The 21,699-nt window shown below is 38.5% G+C and overlaps 2 protein-coding genes and 1 non-coding gene across 3 annotated transcripts; 1 reads left to right on the top strand and 2 right to left on the bottom strand.

Moving 5' to 3' along the window:
* Positions 1-557: 557 nt before the first annotated feature.
* On the top strand, positions 558-3,083 carry c18h21orf58 (chromosome 18 C21orf58 homolog). The gene is made up of 8 exons (XM_084742977.1): positions 558-572; positions 661-717; positions 861-918; positions 1,190-1,263; positions 1,695-1,886; positions 2,131-2,245; positions 2,328-2,473; positions 2,803-3,083. Exons 1-8 carry the CDS (start codon positions 558-560, stop codon positions 3,034-3,036), a joined length of 891 nt encoding a protein of 296 aa, XP_084599103.1. The 3' UTR covers positions 3,037-3,083.
* Positions 3,084-4,106: 1,023 nt separating this feature from the next.
* On the bottom strand, positions 4,107-4,179 carry trnak-uuu (transfer RNA lysine (anticodon UUU)). Its single transcript has one exon. It is a non-coding gene; the product is annotated as a tRNA-Lys (tRNA).
* A 546-nt stretch (positions 4,180-4,725) lies between these two features.
* On the bottom strand, positions 4,726-18,138 carry atg9a (ATG9 autophagy related 9 homolog A (S. cerevisiae)). Its single transcript, XM_084742313.1, has 20 exons — positions 17,999-18,138; positions 17,619-17,674; positions 15,620-15,771; positions 15,489-15,532; positions 15,293-15,357; positions 15,005-15,154; positions 13,778-13,919; positions 13,501-13,641; positions 13,284-13,404; positions 12,956-13,131; positions 12,745-12,867; positions 12,093-12,280; positions 11,211-11,364; positions 10,366-10,545; positions 10,041-10,253; positions 9,697-9,926; positions 8,975-9,092; positions 8,551-8,821; positions 6,505-6,650; positions 4,726-6,408 (listed from the first exon to the last, which is right to left on the bottom strand). Exons 3-20 carry the CDS (start codon positions 15,720-15,722, stop codon positions 6,400-6,402), a joined length of 2,574 nt encoding a protein of 857 aa, XP_084598439.1. The 5' UTR covers positions 15,723-15,771; positions 17,619-17,674; positions 17,999-18,138; the 3' UTR covers positions 4,726-6,399.
* Positions 18,139-21,699: the final 3,561 nt, after the last annotated feature.

The following is a 21,699-nucleotide window of genomic DNA, read 5'->3' as shown; positions in this document are numbered from 1 at the left end:
TATTTTTTTTTATTTTGTGTTATTGTCTTTATTTATTTTTTGGAGTTATATCATAATGTCTTCATATTATTGTGAGTGTTATGTATATTATATTCTGCATTAATTGAACAAAAAACAAAAAGATATTGGCAGTAAATCGAATACTATTCAATATATATTTATAAATGTCTGTCTTGTATGCATCTCTATCTATGTCCCACTGGTTGTATCTTTTGTTATGGCAGGATGTGGCATATTTGGTAGCCAACATTGCACAGATGAGAACAAAGAGTGATTTCTTCAATGTTAAACTTTGAAATTTGGGGAATTTTTTTTTTTTTTTTCAAATTTTGAAGAGAACCCCTAATGTTTCTGTGATTTTGACATTGTATTTAAAAGTGTAACTCTGCCTCTATAGCACAGCCACTCACTCCCTCATCACTGTTCAGGCATAGAAACCAAGTGGTTATGCAAGTCATGATTAAGTCAAAGTATTAAACAGTGTCCCATGGCAACCACTGTCTGGCTATAGTCTTGACCCAAACACACAGGTGCACACGAAGTCTGTCTGATGCCAGATGCAAAGATTACAGGTAAATTAGATATTAGAAGCACATATGTCCATGTGTGCTTGTATGTTTCTTGTAGTTTTGTTCACAGAAAATGCTTGTAATCTTTTAGGATGGCAGTCCAATGGTTGATCAGATGACAAGACTCCAACTCAAACTGCTGGAGAAGGTAGGTGAGAGGCTTGTCTACAATTTGTTCATGTGCTAGAACTTAATTTACTTCGGTCATTTTGTGTTCTCAACATTGTCTTGCTTTTCTTCTGAATTTTACATCAAAACCTTCCAAAAAATATTCTTTACTTACATTTCTAGAAACTGGAAAACAGAAAGCACATTATGGACGACAGAGCGGAATCTGCCCAGTCTGCAAGTAAGGAAACAAAGAATTCTTTGTGATGAAGAAGTTTGAACCATGGAAGGTATAGGCTTAACCAGTCTTGACAGAAATATTTATATTCTCCATTACAGACATTTAGATAATACTTAGAATGACTTCTCAATATGACAAATGAAGAATACACTGACATAAAATGCTTTAAATAGAGTTGAAGGAATTTTATTTACTTTAAAACAAGATATTAGAGCAAGTAGAGGAGGCAGACTTGTGAGTCATTTCTGAAAACATGATTTTGACTGTTCAGGGAGTTACGATGGACGGTTTGATCAACTGTACCGTGCACTGAGGCGAAAGCAGGACCTACTGCAAAAACTCAGGGTTTGTACAAAATCTTTTACACATGACACATTTTGATTTATTAATACATTTTATATAATTAGAGCTGCAACAATTAATCAATTAGTCATCAACTATTAAATTAATTTCCAGTTTGATCAACTGTAACTATTTTGACAATCCATAGAAAAAAAATTTAATAATTCTTTGATTCCAGCCTCTTAAATGTGAATATTTTCTTGTTTCTTTACTCATTTATGAATTAAACTCAATAACTTTGGGTTGTGGAAATTTTATGGACCAAACAACTGTTCAATTAATTAAGAACTCATGGCCAGAATAACCAACAAAGAAAATAATCATTAGTTGCAGCCCTAACTATAAATGAACTACCTACATTTACGGATTAGAAAAAGAGATGCAGTCATAATTGTATAATAGTGTTCTGTTCGTATTTGGTATCTTCTGTGTAGGAGCAGCACATGTTAGAGGACCTCCACAGGCCTCAGACCTGGGGAGGATCACAAAGGCAGCATAAGTCACATTACTTCACGGCCCCTCAGCCGCCTCCACCACTCCCAATGTACCAACCGGCTCCTGCTCTGCCCTCCCTGCCCCCTCCACCCCCTGCCCCGCCTCAGCCTCCACGCATCATCCAGCAGACTGTGAGACACTCAGCATCTGTTACTCTGTTACTCTGTGGGCTATTAAGTGTATTTAATCTGCATTTCCTCCTCTGGATGTCCTTCTTCTCCTCTGCCCATCTATTTCCTTTCACATTACACATGTATTTTACACTGACACTGCTACCCAGACTGACTTGCAATTAGTTCAAGTATAATGTAAGAATAGTGCAAATTAAATATGCAAAAGAGGCCCTTACTCCCCCATCTTTCTGTCTCTCTGCAGATACCCCAGCAGCCCGCCACCATCATACAGCAGCTGCCACAACAGCAGCCTCTAATTACTCAGATTCCCCCGCCTCAGCCCTACCCTGCACCACGATCAGGCAGCATCAAAGAGGGTAAGCAACAGAAAATAGAGACCTAACCTATTTAAATCTGTCTGTATTCATTTGTTTGTACATGTGTGTTTTTGTGTGTTAGACATGGTGGAACTAATGCTGATGCAAAATGCCCAGATGCACCAGATCATAATGCACAATATGATGCTGAAAGCCATGCCTCCTATGGCCCTGACCCCACCTGGAGGGCCGAGTCATTGGACCTCTCCAACTACATATCTTGGGCAGGTACACACAAACAGACACTCCCTGAAACATACTTGCACTAACAAAAATTAATTTAATCTACGGTTAGCTACAATCAGTGTTTAGCAAAAGGGTTTCAAAGCTCTCGACTAAAAACTACACGGAGGTTGAAAGACAGGTTTAAATCGAACCCTTCTTCATTTTAAGCTAATTCCAAAGTTTGGTGCAACATAATTTGATGTTAAGGCATGATTTAATCAGGTTTTAAGATGAATTCTACTTGGTGCAATTCAGCCATAAAGTCTCGGTTCTGATCCTTTACAAAATTTTTATTCCTGTCTCTCAACAAAGTCCCAAATTTGCATTTCCAGGACAGTTACCAGGGCAACCCCATTTTTGTCAGGCCAGATGTCAAACCAAGGGGGAGTGCTGTCCATCATCATCATCATTATGGTCCTAACCCTGCAGCACCACAGCTGCCTCCTATCAGCCACCCTACTTGGCTACCAGGGGTATCATCTGTCCCAGCAGGACAAGCAGGAGGACAACTACCCTCCATACAACATGTAACAGCTCCTTTTACACTCCCACCACTGAATGCATGAGGTTCACTCACAGCACAAGACAGACAGAGAATTATTTTAAAGTTTTTTTTCACAGTTATGTGTTTGTGTGTGCATGTAAAGGGCTCAGATTTCTCTCAGAGAGTCCCCTGTTGTTTGAATAAAACCTGTGTGGCACATAGAAAACCTGTTGGAAGTGAAGCCCTGACTGAATAACACTGAATAGCACTTTTTTAATCTATAGGCAAAAAGGACTGATACCTAATGTGCAATACTCTGTATACATTTGTCACCCACACAAATTCCCATTTTAAGATTTATATAGTGATAGTATTAGAATAATGTTGTATTTTATTTAACTTATTGCATTTTTAGTTAAATTTCTTACTTATCACATGTTATCTCTATCTGACTAGTGTTGTTATATTGATTAGTGCTTACTGCTGAGCTGGCCTGTCCTTCTACACATTTCATTGTACTACGGACCCTCCTTATGCTGATTATTAAAACTAAACTTGAACTCATGTGTGAACAGCAGAAAAACAAAAATATAAAGTTCACTACTGCACATCAAACTTTATTTTTGTATGTGTTTGCTAGTCATCAAGTCTGAACAGGTGGGTCAACTTCACAGTCCTTGTGGACGCCTGACACACCACTTGAGGTAGACTAACCACAATTAGATACTAGGTATGGACATGCATTGGATGCAGTTGATTTACCTTTTGAACGTAGTTTTAACTTGACATTTCTTTAGAGTAATTATAATGAAGTGTGGTAATTACATGCCAGTGTGAAGTAGCTTGTATATGGTTAACTACAATTCTAAAGTAAGCTAGCTAGTTTCCCCAACACTGCTCGCTAGCTAGGTTAACTTTAACACTGTTTAACTAGAGTTAAATAAACCACAGCAAACACAACTTAAAGTTGGTCAACGTTAACACGTGTAACTTATAAAATATGTAAGGTGACAGTTCTTTCTCAGAGCAGTTACGGCGAAATAAAAAGTAATTCGACGCCTGAACAGAGACTTAAACCAGAAGACCTGAGGTGAAATGAGAGTGTTCCTCCATAAGGACAGTTGGAGATGGGACGAAGGAAGAAAAAATTGACGCCCGAACAGGGACTTGAACCCTGGACCCTCAGATTAAAAGTCTGATGCTCTACCGACTGAGCTATCCGGGCCCTGACAATGCACCACTCAAAACATTGTATAAACAAAATATAGGGTGAGCCACTTCTAGGTGTCCTTGTGATTTCATTCTGTCTCTATTACGCTACAGCGTCCTGTTTGCACCGAAGGTTAACTAGCTATCAAAACTACGAAGCTAGCCGTATGCTAATTTGAGGTAACGATGCATGAGTGATGTTGTTTTATTGGGTCTAGATGGGAACCACAGATCCGCGAAAAATCTCGCGAGAGTGAACATTTCACCCAAGCTGTGCACGGATATATTACAAAAAGGTCTATGATCATAACGCTGTATTTTTTTAACCTAAGCACGTCTAAAATAACGTAAACAGTTTGATAAACATGCACGATGAAAAAAACAGAAAAAGACGTACAAAATCCCGCGAGCGCAAATCTTGGGTTCCTGTCTAGACACAGCCATGGTGACGTACGTAATAGTTAGGACCAAACAAATGTAAAATTTAACGGCTTAATAGACATAGTCAAGGTCACTATCTGTGTCATTTTGTCGTGTTTGCTATTTCAGTCTACACACAGAATCATTGCCTTGTCTTTAATGGATGAATTTACAGCTGTACAAAATGATATTTTACAGGATCTATAAAACAAACAACAAAACTCCTACACAATCACCTTTAATTGAGCAGTGCCACACTGGATCACTGCATCCTTGTCCATATTATCAGATTATCAATCTAGATTAGCAGTGTGACAGTGATTCTTCATCCTCTATCCACGACAGAAAACACAACCTTGATTTACAGCTGTCTATCATCATGGCACATCCCTTTGATAAATAAAATAATTACAAAATATATATATATGAAACATACACATACAAACAAGTGACACCCTCTGCATTAACAAATTATTAAAGTGCATAATTATTCTTTCAAAGAACTGAGGCTTCATGACAGGGAAGGGGAAAATCATGCTGTGATTAAGCAGAAGTGGTGGATGGTCATTACTGTGGGATGAGTTAAAACTCTTTAGAAGAAATCTGGATGATGATCATGCACTTGTGCTTGAGGGCTTTTTGTATGGCACAGAAGTCAATATTACATGCTGAAAACAGCCTTTTGTTTGTATGTTCCACTCTTTTGCAAAATAATGACTAATAAACAATAAAAACCTGGGTTAAATCAGATTAATATGTGCTTGCACACAGCATCTCTGGTTGCACATCACAAAATGTTGTGTAAGTTTGATTAATTTGATAGTTTGAATGGTTGCTGCGAAGTAATCTGATACAATTTATTTACAATACATGTGTGCGTGCAGAATACCAGGCTGCGCTGTATAGTTATCTTTTAAACAAGCATCTAATCTGTGCAAACAGAGCCAGAACCTGGGAAAAGTTTCAGAGCTTTTTAGAAAATTAATATGAACTTTGTAATGCAAGAAATGCAGAAAGAAATCTAAAATCCCTATAGAAGAATGATAACTTAAAATGGTGAATTTGATTCTATTTGAGGCCTTCTTCTGCTTTGCTAAGAGGCAGAATTCAAGCTGAAATACAGAGCACATGGTAGGAAGCCTCCTCCTACTGGTACAACAACAGATACACACAATGAAAGTCAGTGTGTTACCAGCATATTTTGGTGAATGCTGCCATTGTTAGAGACACCACACATTCTTCAAATTTAACTTTTCATGCCATCTGATTAGTAAAGGGGAGAACAATACAGATAGCACAATTTGGATTACTGTGATTACATTTTAGGCATTTTGTTTGGTATTTTTTTTCACAGCGACAAAGTGCCAAATATGCCTCCAGTAGTGCTGACGTGGTCACTATTTTTCTTTACATCACAGCAACACATGCACTTTCATTATGTAATCTTTAGTTAAAAAAAAAGAAAGAGCGTAGTGTACTCTGATGATATCAATGGCTATTTGAAATGACTTGATCCTGTAGGTCCTCTTCTGACACACAAATCCAGATATATACCCTGTTTGTTTTGTGTAGGCATATTTAATAAGTCTTACAGTATCTTTGAACGGTTCATGGTGCCATCAGTTGTAACTTGTCCAGATGATTTCACTAGTCAAGTGTCAGTAGGGATCATGGGACACCACTCTTGCACGTCCATCTTCGTCTGTGTCATATCAGATGGTCAATCCTGGATAACAGTTTGGTCAACAACAACAAGGATGTGTGTGTTTGATTAACTATGGAGGGTGGGACGATGACACTTGTTTACACGGCTTGGTTATGTAACCTAAAGTGAGAGAAAGAGAACAAAAATATCTGTTAAATTTCAGTGCACATGAGCAAATTAACATCACCATTCAAATTACACACAAACAGCATTCACCTTGTGGATGTGAGGAGGCAGTTCATCCTCTGAACTCTCCTCTTGTAGTGGCTCATGGTGTCGCGGTGTTGCCTGACCCTCCTCTGCCCACCCTCCCATGGGCACCCGAGCCGACCTCACTACCTTCCCCCCTGCACCAAAACAGTCTGGATAACAGAAAGACAAAGATAGTGTGGTGGAAAAGAGTTAGAAATGACGGTTTTTCTCATGTGCTTGAACACATTTGTCCATTTAGAAGTTACATTTTCAAAACAATTTGCACACAGACCTAAACTGAAAGTACAAAATAAGACATTTTGTTTGCAAAATGATGTAACACTCACAAAACCTTAAAAACATGCAACAAGTTAAGTAATTCTTTGAATTAAACAATGGAGAACAAAATACAAAATACAGATATCAATATGAATCAGTTCAAGCAAAGCCTAAATTGTATCCTCTTCTCCAAAGATGATTTTACTAGAGATAACAATTCCTGCTGAACTCTCTTTTTACACTTTTTGGAGATCCTCTGTTCAAATACAGTAAAAAGAGTCAGTTTCTAGAAAGTTTTCTTCATTCATTTCAGTTCTTTCAGTGACCACGAACTGTTGTTGACATCTAAAACCCACAGTAAGCACACGGACTTGAATCATTTGGACATGAATTATGGGGCAGCTTTTGTACTGCATTCTTTCTTTACCAAAAGACCAGTAAAGTTGCGCAAACTTGGAAATAATCAGAAATAATATTTTTACGGTATTGTATTACATCCGATTTTTCTATGTCATTATTTCTGGCTGGATCACAACAAAATGGAAAGCCCGACAAACATGAACTCCTTTTCCTCAGCCCCCTCTGCGACTCTGATCTTTGATCCAAGCTTGCAAATAGAAACACAGAGGTGGCATCTTTTACAGATGGATAATGACTGATTCCTAATTGAAGAGTTGTGCAAAGGCCTTTCATACAGGTGCTTTAGAGATCCATAATTATGCAAGTAAATTCTATCAGCTACGAATAAGACATTTTCCTTGTTTGATATAGTTAATCCAACAGAGTTTTGGGTATTTCTATGAGCTCTGTGTTAACTGCTTTGAAAGAGGATGTGAAAAATAACTGAAACCAATGAAAAAGTATTAACACATTTGCAACACATTTGACTTCTGCTGTGCTAAGGTGATGATGAAGATCAAGTGGATCCCAGTTGCATGAAGTGTACCTCAGCAATTCAGAAAACTGTAACACTGATCTGTTCAGCTACTGTCCTGTAAACTGTCCTGATTTATAAAAAATATGAAATACTCTGAAATCCCTGTGGTTCTTATAATAATCCAGTGTGGTAGACTTTTTCCTTCCTTGTACATACTACATGATCTTGGAATAAAGTATTTCCTATCATAAGATTAACCCCTGTCTCTAAAGGTGTATTTGTTCTATCAACTTGTTTTCATTTGTCAAATTGGTGATGCCACAAGAGTACAGAGCTGTTGTGAAAATATGATTTAGTGCTCTAAAGATAAGATCTATGTGTCACATAAATGTACCAGTGAGAGTGCCATCTGTTTTTATGTCTCTAAACCGTGGAACTCACTGTCTCTGGATATTAGAATGACAAGCTGTCTTGGTATTTTCAGCAGGATATTAAAGGCCTATCTTTTTCATCTGGCTTTTAATTTGAAGCAATGTTGTAGCCTGAGTTTTTAAATTTAATCATTGGGTTTAACATTATTGTGATTTCTGATGTTTAGTTTGTTTTATTTTATTTGACCCTATCAACTTTTATTTTTGACATTTATTCTTTTATTGTAATTTTTAGTCTTGTGAAAATGCATTAATTGTTTTTTTTGTTTGTGTTGTTTTAGTTTTGCTTTGTGAGGTACTTTGGGCTGCATGTGTGTATAAAAGATACTATATAAATACCATTTAAAGTAAAAAAAAAAAGAAAGAACATTAAAGAGATTAGAAGGTGAAAATCACTCATCCTTTCAAAGTCTGACTGGATCATTAAATAATATTCAAATGCATATGGTATGAAAATAGAGAGGTCATTAAAAACATAGGTACCTGCAGCGGGACCACTGTAGCGGCGATGAGCACTGCTCTGTGATGATGCCCTCTCCTGGCCCATAGTGGTACTGCTGGTGGCTGAAGCTGAAGTGGGAATGGCACTGGGACTGGGAACTGTGGTGGGGAAAGTGTGCGAACGGGGGAAATTTCTGGATTGAGGGTTGGGTTCACTCCTCACTTCATCTGGGACGCTGTCGCTGCTCTCGTCGCTTTCTTGCCTGTGCCATGTGTGACGGGAGAGCTCGCCACGAGACTGCTGCTTGTGTAGCTACAAGGAAAAAAATAGGAGGGAGTATGGATGAAGATCTTGAGAGATACTCAGGATAATAACACAAATGCACGACACACTGTTCTTCATTCAGTTTGTGACTCCTACGGATATCCTCTGTCTCTCTTCCCACACATGCTCACACACAGTTACCTCATGCATGTAAAGTGCGTGGATGCTCATCTCAGTGGAGGCATACTCTGACAGGACCAGACTGGTGAGCTGACCCTCCCATGCACTGCTGCCTGAGCTCACAGTGCGGGCATCAGTCCTGCAGAAAGAGAATGCAAATAAGAAGAAAAGAGGATGAAAAAAAAGGAAAATACTGAATATAAATTAGGATTTCAGCTAGGTCATCCGTGACAAATCTCTTGCAAACATAGCATGGTAGATTTTGCAGTTTGATCCATGGTGTCTACAAGTTACATTTAAGACATTTTTAAGACTGTTATGAAAGCAATTTAAGACCTATTTCACGACTGCAAACATGTTTATGTTCTATGCTCTTTCCTGCCAACTTAACATTAGCTTAGCTTATTAGGCTAACACAACAGGGACAGAAACAATGATTTAGTTAAAAACCCAACACTGAACCAAAATATCTCACACCTGAGTGATGAATTTTTGTTAAAACTTTCATTGCAGAAATTATAATTTATGAAGTATTTTACTTGATAAACTTGTGTTGATGCACTGCTTGCATTAGTGGTTATCACATCATTTTTTCCAAAAACACATTTAAAAGCAAGAATGAAAAATTCATATTAAAATCATATTTGAGACATGCATTTTAATTTTTAGGGACTTTGAGAAACCATGTATGAGGCACAAAAGGAATAGAGTTGAAGTATTATTCAGAGGGAGAGTTTTCCTACCCAGAGCCGGCCATTGCTCTGCTCATGGCTGATGTGTGGCCAGCCCTGTGAGCTGCACTCAAACTGCCTCTCAGGTGAAGACTGCTGCTGATCGGGGACAGGGAACGTAAGGCTGATGCCCCATCGCTTATGCCAGCTGCTGCGTGATTGGTCAAAGAGCTATCCCTGCCGAAATGAACTGAGGTCAGCGTAGAGGGAGCTCCCAGGATGTTTGCAATGAGGCTCCTTGGCTATAGGAGAGAGAAAAGGCATGAGAAGAGAGTAAATCTACCACTAAGGATGTGATGAAATGTAAGTTATGACCACTGTGATATTTCAGGATGACTGTTAGTTAATCTCTGCACCTCAGACTCAGACAGTGAGAGTGGATGCGTGTCTGAAGGAGCCCCCGCGGCCTCTCTGTGAACCCGTTCTTTCAGCTGGCTGATGAAGTGTGTGGTCTCTTGAGGAGGCTGCCACTGGGGGTTAGTGATGGCAAAGTGCATCAGAGACAACTCCGTCTTCCCGTCCTCCGCCTGCTGGTAGATAGACGCCTCTGTCTTCCCCTCGGACATCCACTACACAGAGAATAGACAGGGTGAACCCACAGATATACTCTCACAAACTCTCATTCTTTCATATTTCACCTTCGAATGAGTTCATCTAAATCTAAATCTTGCAGTCCCTCACCGCTGGGTGTCCATGCTGCCTGATGTCCATCTGGGCAAAGGAGCAAGTGTCTCCTACCCCGACCACCTCCACAGTGAAGTTCCTGAAGAAATCAATGATCTCCAGAGACTTCCTCCTCAGACAGAAGATCAGGATGATGGGAGTCACCACCGGACTCAGCAGCTCCTCTAGGATAAAAACCTGGAAGGTAACAGAGGGGAAAGGTCAACACTGTACACTCAAAACATGTTAAATTAATTTTGATTCAATATTTGAAGAACAATTCTAATTTTCTGATTAAAATTAAAAATGCCACCAGCTGGGACATTCTTGATAGTGGAGGTACTTATGTACCAACAAAGTACTTCTCAGCATGACTCTAAACCTCCTACTGCTTCAGTAGATCTGCTTGATAGGCAACAGCAGAAATCTGTGGTGTTCCTGGTTTCTCTGAGGGGTCGCATTAACTGAACATTTTCCATCATGGAATTAATTGTTTTAATAATAACATAAAATTTACATCCATCAATTAGACACAATGGCCATGGTGTGTTTTTTGTGCTCAACTGTCACTGTAGAAGAAAAAAAATCATAATAATGGCTTGAATGCATTTATAACTGTCACAGAAAGCCATGTCCATAGACCAGCTTGCACAATAGCAAGGCCTTCAAATTGGTATATGTAAATGGAATATAGTCACAGGAATATGGTCATATATATATAGTCATAGGAATACAATTAACTACACTCAAGATTTCATGTTAATATGTCTGCCATGGAAAAGGCCTCTCTGTTTTGAGAATTTAATTCCCTTGTAATTATTCCGAGTCTTGATTTTTATTCCTAGTTTAGTATTCATACTCACTGCTTTGTACTGGAAGAGCTGGGAGAACTGGTCACGGGTCTCATATCTATGTGCATTGCCCTGCCAGTGGTCAGGCATGTAATGGATATGAGCCAGGATAACCCGCAGCAGCTGCTCCGGACAAAACACCATGTGCTTATCAGGAATAAATGATCTGAAGAGAGAAGTGGTGGACAAGTTGTGGAACTGTGCTTATAACTCTGGAATTCAGAAGACTGAAGAAGTTTTTATTACCTAATATTGAAAAAAAAAAACATGTCTTAGTGGGAATTAAAAAAAACACAAATGAAATAACAAATTCAGTCCTATAGTTCAGAATCTACCTGTGACGTTTCTGATGGATTCTTGAGTGTCTTGGATGGTTGAAAGTACGAGACTGATAGTGGTAGAACTAGATTTATTCCTCACAATTGAATGCATGGGAATGTTCCCATGAAATAATTCAAAATTATTTAAATTTAGTGCTACTAAAAGACTTCAAATAGTCGAGCTAATAGCTACTTAAGGAAGGAAACCCTCTTATACCCATCAGTTATAGAGCAGAATAAGCTGCCGAAGAGCATTAAAGGGGGATTACAACTCTGGGTAGCTTTAAAAGGGCAATAAAGAAATAGCTCATGGTTAAAAGTCCTAAAGTTGCACATAGCTCCACATTTGTGTTGAATATTCATGTTTGATGTTTTCCGACTAATATCAGTTTTATGGTGACAAAGGTAATAATTTATAGGTGATTAATCATGATTTTGTGATCAATTTTAGCAATTGTAATTGTTTATACCATTGCAATGATTAGCTGCTGCAGTGCAGCTGTGTAAATAAAACCATGAAATCAATGCACATGTGCGTATTTAGGGAGATTAACTGGGTGACACTAATCCCTACCTGCAGACTGTGATACACACTCCAAGCAGTGTGATCGATGACAGAACATGTTCCACTGCAAGAACATCCTCATCATAGATAGTCAGGGCAATCAGGACAGCCAGAAGGGACCCGGCAAAAAACGCTACATTCTTTGCAACCACCGTCAGGAGTGGTGAGAGGAAACAATTCATATACTTGGATGCGGCCTGAATGAAACAGGAACAGAAAGGAAGAAGAAGAGAAAAAAGGAGGAAACAGACTCAATTATTAACTCTACTACAGGCAATGGTTGAGAGACACATGTACAAGCAACAGGAGCGTGATGGTTAAAGGAAAAAAAAAAGAAAAGAAAATTATGTTGTGGTGTTCTGCACTGGGATTGACAGAATACCAGAATTTTAAACTTTGGTACAATAACAGTATAGAAAAACAATACTTGATTCCTCTTTTGATACCACAGCAAAAAACATACACACAAAAAGCCCTGGGCATACTTTTTTTTTAATTAAACACATAGAAAAGAACACAAAAAGCAGGAAAACAAAAACTAAACTAAAGGATCGTTTGTCTTAGGTAGCTTCAGGACTTTACATACCACCAAAAGTTAGTATTATATTGTTTTAATTATGTATTACATATTATTTGATAGGAGATAAGTTTGTACACTGACCTTGTAGCCTTTGCTGAGCCGTGACATGAGTTCATGGTCCAATTCATTGAAATGACGCAGGTAACATCGACCATACAGAGACCAGCATCTCGCTCCTAGAGAACCAGGCTCCCGCTTGATCACCTATGAACACACACAACACATTACTGTCTAGAGCACTAAATGAAAAAGGAACTTGCATAAAGTTTGTATGTGCATGTGAACCGCTTACCTCTGTGTAACTAAAGAACGCATAAAGAATCTGCCACACCAGAATGACAGGACACAGCAGCAGATTGGCAATCCCAATCCACAGAATACGGGATGCCAGCCTGTCTGCCAGCTCGAGCCTGTTCCCTCCTCTCTTGTACTCTGGTTTCAGGCTCCACTCGTTCTCAAACAGAGAGCCTACAGAGCAACCAAAACAGAAACACAAAGGTCATAAGAATAGTCCTTTGTAATTCTAAACCTTGGCAAATAGGCAAATATGAGTGCATGCATGCAAATAGTTCATTTCACCACAAAAAAATGCAAAGACTGTATATATGTAATGAACACACCTGGCCCCCAAAAGAAGATGAGCTCAAAGTTGTATTTGAGACCCCGGGTGTAGAACACACACTCCCCGAGTACTGGAGGTCGGAATCGCACAGGAAGGAGTGATTTATTCACCATGGCAACCTGGAGAAGAGCAGGAAGAAAGCTTTGGTGCACTGTTTCATTATGTTTGCAAGTAGCTGTGTCAGCCATGAATAGTTCAGCACACAAGCAGCGTACCATGTAGTTTTTAAAGCGGAGGATGCGGTGGTAAATGTCAAGCTCGGTAAGCTCTTTTTTATGGATGCAGATCTGGTGCTCCTTCTGGATCTCCACTATCCTCGCCTGAACCTCCTGCCATGTTGCATAGGGAAGTTCTGACTGGAAAATAGACGCACAGTGGAGATTAATGAATACAATGACTCTATTCTATGCAATTATAAGGAATCTGCCAACAAAATCAATTTTCAATAGCCATTTAAAAAATAACTTCCTGGTATAATTTTGCCTGTCTCACCATGGTCATCTTGAGCGCGTTGATGTAGAAGGATCGGATCTCCCAGTAGCAACAGACATTGTAGATGAATTTGACTAGCCGGTGTAGCCAAAACACCCCAGAGATTATCAGCACGAAGATCACAAATGCATTGTCTCGAATACTGCAGGAGAAAATATTTACCTCTGTGATTAAAGGATCTATATATTCAAAAGTGTTCAGGTCTTGAGAGAAGTGGAATTGCTTTAGCATATTTAATATGTCTGTATAGTGAATATAAACACACTGGACCTAACCAGTAGGGGTGTCAGAATTTCAATGTTAAATCAGAATGAGCTTTCAATTTCCATGATTGAAATCAAAGGCAGATTCAGTGATTCTGCCATTATTTTTTTTTCTCTCCATCCCTGCCTACTTTCAGCATCTAGCATGTATCCAAAGAAAGAAACAACATTTCAGAGATGACACAGTACAGCTTACTGGCCTTTACTTCACACTTGATACCATATAGACATATACAGATACCATGTATATGTCTTTAAAGAAGAATTTGAAAATGTAAACGACAGTTGTCAGGGTGTAAAAGCAATGATCTCTTGATGTTTACAAATCAAGACCAGATAGTAATAGCATAACAATCGTGACCTTAAAATCAAAAGTCAAATGGAATCGTGGATTTGGACAGTTGTGACACACTTACTAATCTAAATAACTGAATTCATGACACATTTCAGCTTAAGTAATGGCAACAGGAACATTATTTTACTTTTATTACTATGGTGGAAAATATATAAAAAGGGGCATGGACAATGTGGCAGATGCTTGGGGCTAGGGATGAGACTTGAAAACCAGAACCACCCATCAATTCCTTTGATTGATATTGGCGTGTTTTTCTGACAGATACACACTGCAAAACAATGAGGCCAAACTCCTGTATCTGTGCTGCTGGGAACTCATCACACTTTCAAGTTATGTTGTGTCATAAAAAAGGTACAACTGGGAGATTAACTTGTAAGGAGTAAACCATGAAATAACAGTTCCATGTGATCATGTACATCAATTAATATTGAAGACAGTCTGCTTGCAAGTGTCGATCTTTCAATATCTCATAAACATCCCTCTGAATAACATCGCACATATCTTCATATTGTCCTGAAATTACAACTGTATAATTGTACAACAAGAAGTGTATAATTGTACAAAAAAAGCATCATGAACTAACTGAACTAAATACAGTGTCACACTCACCGGTTACTGCAGACCTCCACTGAGAGGAAGGCATCAGGCAAAGTGACTTTAGATGAATCAGTGTGATTTACAGACTTGTTGGCAAAGAGTATGTCATAGTCAACGCAGTTAGCCAGGAAGACTGTGAAGCCAACCACAAACAGCAACTGACTGCATGGAGAAGGAGGGAGGAGGAAGCAGAGGAGAAAAGAAAAGATGGTAAGAAAACATACTTATAGGGCACATTAAGCACTATGACAGACACAAGATTCCTTCAAAAACTTAATTACGGGTGGACTGGATACATACACCAGCTCAAAGATCTCTCCCAGCAGCATACAGGTGAATCCATTCTTCTGGTGAAGATTATAAACGTAATGGATGTTAAGGAGTATTGTATCTTAGGTTAATGATTTCTGTTAAAACTTTAAAAGAAGCACAATTCATTTGTCAGAGACACTCAAAACACATTAGGAATACATGCCAAGACCATGTCAAAGGATATTCTCTGGAAAAACAGGTCCAGGTTTTCTATGTGGTGCCATTGGGCTGCAAAAGATTTATCACAAATCAGTAATGTTGCTGTTGTTGTTGTGTGTGGAATGTTAATGATTTGTGTGTGCATGCTTGTCATACATTTGGCTCCTTCAGGAACGTGCATCAGCAGGTTCTCCTCTCCAGGGGGAGAGTCGCTGTAGGACGCCTCCAGGCGCTGGTACTCTGTGTCAAAGTGTGCCATATTGACATCAGTTTCACTTTCACCAAGTAGCCGGGCCCACTGCTACAGACTGGAACACAGAGAACGTCATGAGAGGAAGGCAAGAGGGGTGAAGGTATACAGACGAGCAGCAAAACATGATGGGGGGAGAAGGGAGCAAGAGAGTGACAAAAGAGGAAAGGGAGTGAAGTTTACACACATCTGTTGGATAATTATCAATTCATTATTATACTGACACACCCTGCATTATGGAAAAGTTGTTGTACAGGTTACAGCCTCCATAAAGGCCTTAACATTAATATTAGCCTTGATTTGGTACTTTGCCTGATCTTTCTGAGAGAAGGTCAGGGGTCAGGATCAGCAACAGAGCTGCAACCCTGGAGCTGGATTCTTGCTGGATTCTTGCTGACAAAGGGCCTCAAAACTAGATTCCCTGGTTAAAGGGCAAGAAATGCAACCCTGGACTACTGAAATATCTTCACATGACAACATTTTAAGAGGGAAGAAACATGTGCCCCTAAAGGATAATAAATATTTGTTTGTTACTGATGGAAATATTGAATGACAATGTTCCTCCCTGTCCCTGCTTTCATTTTATGTTTCAGCCACATTACAAAGGTCTTCCAACGCTTTTCTTTTTAATGTTCATTATATGTCTCATAAAAGTAGTGGTGAGAGTTTATTGATTTGTTGTAAACATTTGATTATTGTCAAGTTTTATTCTTTTAAATGTTTTATTTACAATTGTTTTTTTTTTTGTCTGTGTTGTTTAATTTTGGTATGTGAGGCACTTTCGGCTGCACGTGTACATGAAAGGTGTGATAAAAGTAAAGCTGAGTTGAGCTGATTGTTCACAGACTGTCACATTTCCTGTTGAACAAATGAAATCAGTATCTAGTATGCACCTACACAAATGTGTGGTTTAACCCCTTTATGTTGCATCCGCCTCTTCAGTTAAGACTGAAACGAATTGATGAAATGAAAGTCAAACCGACCAAATAGCTCGCTAACAAAGGTCTCTGTCTCAGGATTTGTCTACTTAAATAGTGACGAAAATCTCTGGGTTGATAAAATCACCAGGAGTTCCCAGGCACTCCATGGATACCCTATTGAGAATGTTTATTCACCTGTGAAGACACTGAGCATGTTTTAATTAAAGTAACATAATTTTATTTACATATCATATCGAGACAAGCTGCAGGGAAAACCAGTTGATAGTGCAACTGTGATGCTTTCACGTGGTGTCTGATTTATGTCTATGGACTGAATTGTTTAAAAGAAATATTTACACTTAGAGTGATTTAGGCATTAATTGACATTTGATGAAACAGGTAAAAAGTCAGGAGTTGGATACATCACTTTACATGTAAACAGAATGTATTGTAGTTTACTGCTTAATTTTTTCTCCTCTATTTATGAATATTTCTTACAAGCTAGAATGGTTGTATTATAATAAGGTTATCGATTATAACTAAAAATGTTACATAAGCACATGTAATTTTTTATGCATTGTCGGCAGTGTAAACACTTCTAACAAACTGTTGACCACAGCTTGTGCTGAAAAAGGACACCATGCATGTGGGGTATGGCAACCCTAGCAAAGACAAACATGAGTGCGTAGAAAGTTGGAAAAAATGAACCAAATTGAACCTGGACTTAAAAAGACACTAAATATTTGTCAAAAAGGGATCTTATTTCTAAGTTTTAGTCAATCCAACTGTAACAGCAACATTTTGTGGTGTAATGACTGTCCTTATCCTAAACCACAAACCAGGGGCCCTTCTTTGACAAGTAGTTTACACTGCAGGTGTGAAAAGCTACATGAGATCTTTGTAAAAGAAAAAATGAAATTAAACTGTCTCAAAGCAGAGCCATTGTGTGGCTTATGTCAGACAAATGACACAGAAATATGCTTACCTCCACTGCAGTACAGTGCGTCCCATCCCGCTCTGGTGTTGACTCAACATTCCCAGCTGAAAAAAGGGAAGAGACATGTCCACTTCAGTCTATAAAGGACCACAACAGACTCTAGGACAGGGTTTTGTGACATATTTCCATGCGGAGGTAACATAGTTCTTACACAGGCTTAATCCCACACAAAATGACAGAAATACCCGAGTGCTGACGAGTAACTACCTGTTTGTGAGTGTTAATTAAGCTAGCAGCAACACATAAGGTTACGAAGCCAACACAGGAGGACAGATTCAGGTGTTGTTGTTGTCGTGGTTTGACAGCACAGGCCTGACTCTCTCACTAAAAATATGTCTCCTCTCAAACCCACATGGAGTCCAGCTTACCGTTTGGTTCTTGCACCCCCGTGTGTCAGCCTAAAACAGTGAAATCCACGGGGATTTTTATCTGATAATCGTCTTGTTTTCGTTTTCTTTCTGTTCCCTCGATGCCAGTTTCATTTTCGAAATAGCTAGCAGTGTGTCGTCTGTCACAGGTGAGTGACAGGATACTTAACCAATCAGAAAGAGAATTCCCCAACGGTAAGCACAGAAGCCAATCAGATGCGGCGAGAGGCGGGCTCTAAGAAAGTGTTGTGTACATAAAGGAAGTCAGCGACACGCCCTGAATGAACCTCCATGACGGATTCTTCCATTGACTTTGGTTTGTCTAATTAAATGGGTGTTTACCACCACCGCCTGGTCGTTGTTAGAATAACTACAATACTGTTAGAGGTGCTGTCATACTGCAAGTGTACTCTGGGTGATGCTGCTACATGTAGATTCTACATGTACAATGATAATAATATGTGCAATAATTGCTCCTCTGACACAGATTTTAAATGTTATTTTTGTCATGCAGACACCCATATATATTTAAGGAGATAAAAATATTGCAGTGCTACTACTACTACTACTACTACTACTATTACTACCAATAATAAAAATACTACTACTACTAATACTACTACTACTACTACTACTACTACTAATAATAATAATAGATTCAATTAAATTTTATTTGTATAGGCAAATATGAGTATGTGTGTGTATATGGCACATGAGTCATTTAGAAAACTACATTTGATAAAATGTACTCCATGATCATAAACATTATGTGTCTGTCATTCCCAATATTGTACTACCATAATGTAAATAAACTTGGTCAGAGCTTGGACAGGAGTAACAATATCAGTCAATACATGCAGACACTCATATAGTTAAAGACATAAAAAAAATAGTGTAATGCTTATTATTATTACTGTTGTTGATGTAATTTAAATGTGTAATTATAGGAAAAAGTGAGACAGTAGTCATTTGATGCACATCCAATTAATTAGTTTAAATTAATTGGATGCATAATTTGGAGAGTGTCTTAGTCACTGCACATAGGTCAGCTGAACATATAAATCTGTGTATTTTGTTTGCAGACAAGCACGCAGTTAGGTTTAATAATAAAAGAATGATGCATTAATAGTTACTTGGACATTTCCATTTTCCAATAATTAATTTTAAATTGGCTAGCTTTCCAGGAAAATGACAGACCTCTAAAATAAACTACTACTACTACTACTACTACTACTACTACTACTACTACTAATAATAATAATAATAATAATAATAATAATAATAATAATAAAAATGGTCAATCCAACTGTAACTGCAACATATTGTAATGATTGTCCTTATACTACACCACAAACCAGGGGTCCTTCTTTGAATAGAGTTTACACTGTAGGTGTGAAAGGAAACTTCAGATCTTTAAAAAAGAAAAAATTAAATTAAACTGTCTCAAAGCAAAGCCCTAGTGTGGCAACGTACAAAAATGAATCCAGGTTGAATTTTAGTGAAATAAAGGTCAGCATGATAACATCAGCAAACGCTTGTTTATTTTCCCTACATAAATCATGTTCATTCATTTTTTTTAATCCACTCCTCACTTGCCATAGCTCGATGCCCCACCAGGGGGGCCCACTCCACAGTTTGAGAAACACTGCTGAAGAACACTGAAAAGATAATACATCTAAAAATCAAAGCAACCATTCATGTTCAGATAATGTATAACATTTTTTCCATTTACATGCTCAGTTTGACATCTGGCATTGTTTTAACAGATAAATAGACTAGTACCTCAGGGTGTCTGCATGTGTGTTTTGATGGGCCTGGACGAGGTTCAGATCAGGAGTTGACTCCACAGAACCAAGATGATGCTCTGTCGCTCTCTGCTGTGATGAATATTCATATATGATTGTTAGGCCTCTGGAGTGACAGCTGGGCTTTTGTTCACTGTGTCACTGCATTAGTTAAAATGTTGACACCAGTCACTGTGTGTGTGTGTGCGTGCGCGTGCATGCGTGTGCATGTGTGTGCGCTCACCTTTGTGTAATGAACCCACTGATGACTATTTCATTAACCAATCTCCCCAGACAGAAGTGAATTAATAAGTGAGTTTCTGTTTTCACACACAGACAGCCAGAGATGAGACACACATGTGAGACACAACAGAAAGAAACACACATGCACGTATACACACACATGCACACACATGCACACACACAAACACACACACAAAGTCATTACTGTTGACAAACTGAAAGGTCAGGATACTACTGTGGAAGCACATTCCTGCCATTATAATGAAAAGAAAAAAAAAAAAAGATCCTGTAAGTCATTTTAATGAGAAACTTTTTCAAAATGATTTAATATCTCTAAATAATGACTTAGTATCTTAAAATAATGGCAAAGTTTGCAAAATAATAGCTTATTATCCCAAAATGATAATAAACTTTCTCTGAATAATGGCTTGGTATCTCAAAAATAATGATTTTATATCTCAAAATTCATGAGTTTGTATCTCAAAAATAATTAATTAGTATCTCAGAATAATGTGAAATTATTACTACCTATATTTTGAGATATAAGTCATTATATTGAGAAAGTTTCTCATTACTAGGCACATTAGCTCATTATTTTGATATACTACCTTATCATTTTGAAAAAGTTTCTCAAAATTTTGAGATACTAAGACATTATTTCCAGAAAGTCTCTCATTATTGTGACTTGCAGGATCTTATTTCCCCTCACATTGGTGAGAAAGGGCTTCTACACATTTCCTCATTCTTTCTTGTAGGTCCACAAGCTTTCTGCCTCTTTCTCACTCTTCCCCTCTCACCCCCACCATGTTGCAACCATTTCTGACAGCGTGTCTGTTTGTTTTTGTGTATGTGTGTGTGCAGGGGGATTTTAAAAAGGGGCAGGAGTGTCTTGAGTCAGGGGGGAGTCTGTGTAATCTGGTTATTATAGTGATCTGGGTAATTTAATCTGTTCTGATTAGGATTAGGCTTCATTCACCTTAATCCATCAGAAAAAAAGTCAGTCACGACCAAGATCACCAGCTGATAAACACCAAACTGTAACAGAAATACGGAAGTAAAATCATGTATAAATTCAAAGTTGGTCACCATAAACCAATATCAATGAAAAATCTGGATGAATCTACACAGGCTGTGTTTAAACTGATGTAATTGTATTTTACTCACTCTATTAACACTTTTGAGAGAAAATTTAAGGCTAAAATTGCCGATGTTGCAGATGATCTAAAAACTAAATTAAGTTCAAGTTAGGTCAGAGCTTATCTGCCTTTTTCTCTGCTGCCTTGGATGATGTCACACGCCTAATTCTGGACTATTGTATGTATGTATGTGTGTGTGTGTGTGTGTGTGCGTGTGCGTGTGTGTGTGTGTGTGTGTGTGTGTGTGTGTGTGTGTGTGTGTGTAAGCATGTCTGCTCTGCTGCAGGCTATAGCAGACTGATTAAATTACCCCACTGTCTGTCGGGGACTTAGGGGGTTGCATTGACAGCTAATTTGGTCCAAAGACATGCTGTCATGCTAGCTGCAACGCTGGGATAACATGGGTGGGGGTGGGGGAGTGGGGTGTGGCAGGTGGGGGCAGGGAAAAGGGAGTCAGGATGAAGTCATCTCTCTAGAGTAACTTAATTAGATCAAGCTCCTTCCTGTATGTGCACCCACGTAAATCCACCACAGCAGG

Source organism: Lutjanus erythropterus, chromosome 18, assembly GCF_056507025.1.
Source record: "Lutjanus erythropterus isolate fLutEry1 chromosome 18, fLutEry1.hap2, whole genome shotgun sequence".
Lineage (NCBI taxonomy): Eukaryota > Metazoa > Chordata > Actinopteri > Lutjaniformes > Lutjanidae > Lutjanus > Lutjanus erythropterus.
Note: the sequence above shows the minus strand (reverse complement) of the source record. Positions and strands in the feature narration are given on the sequence as shown.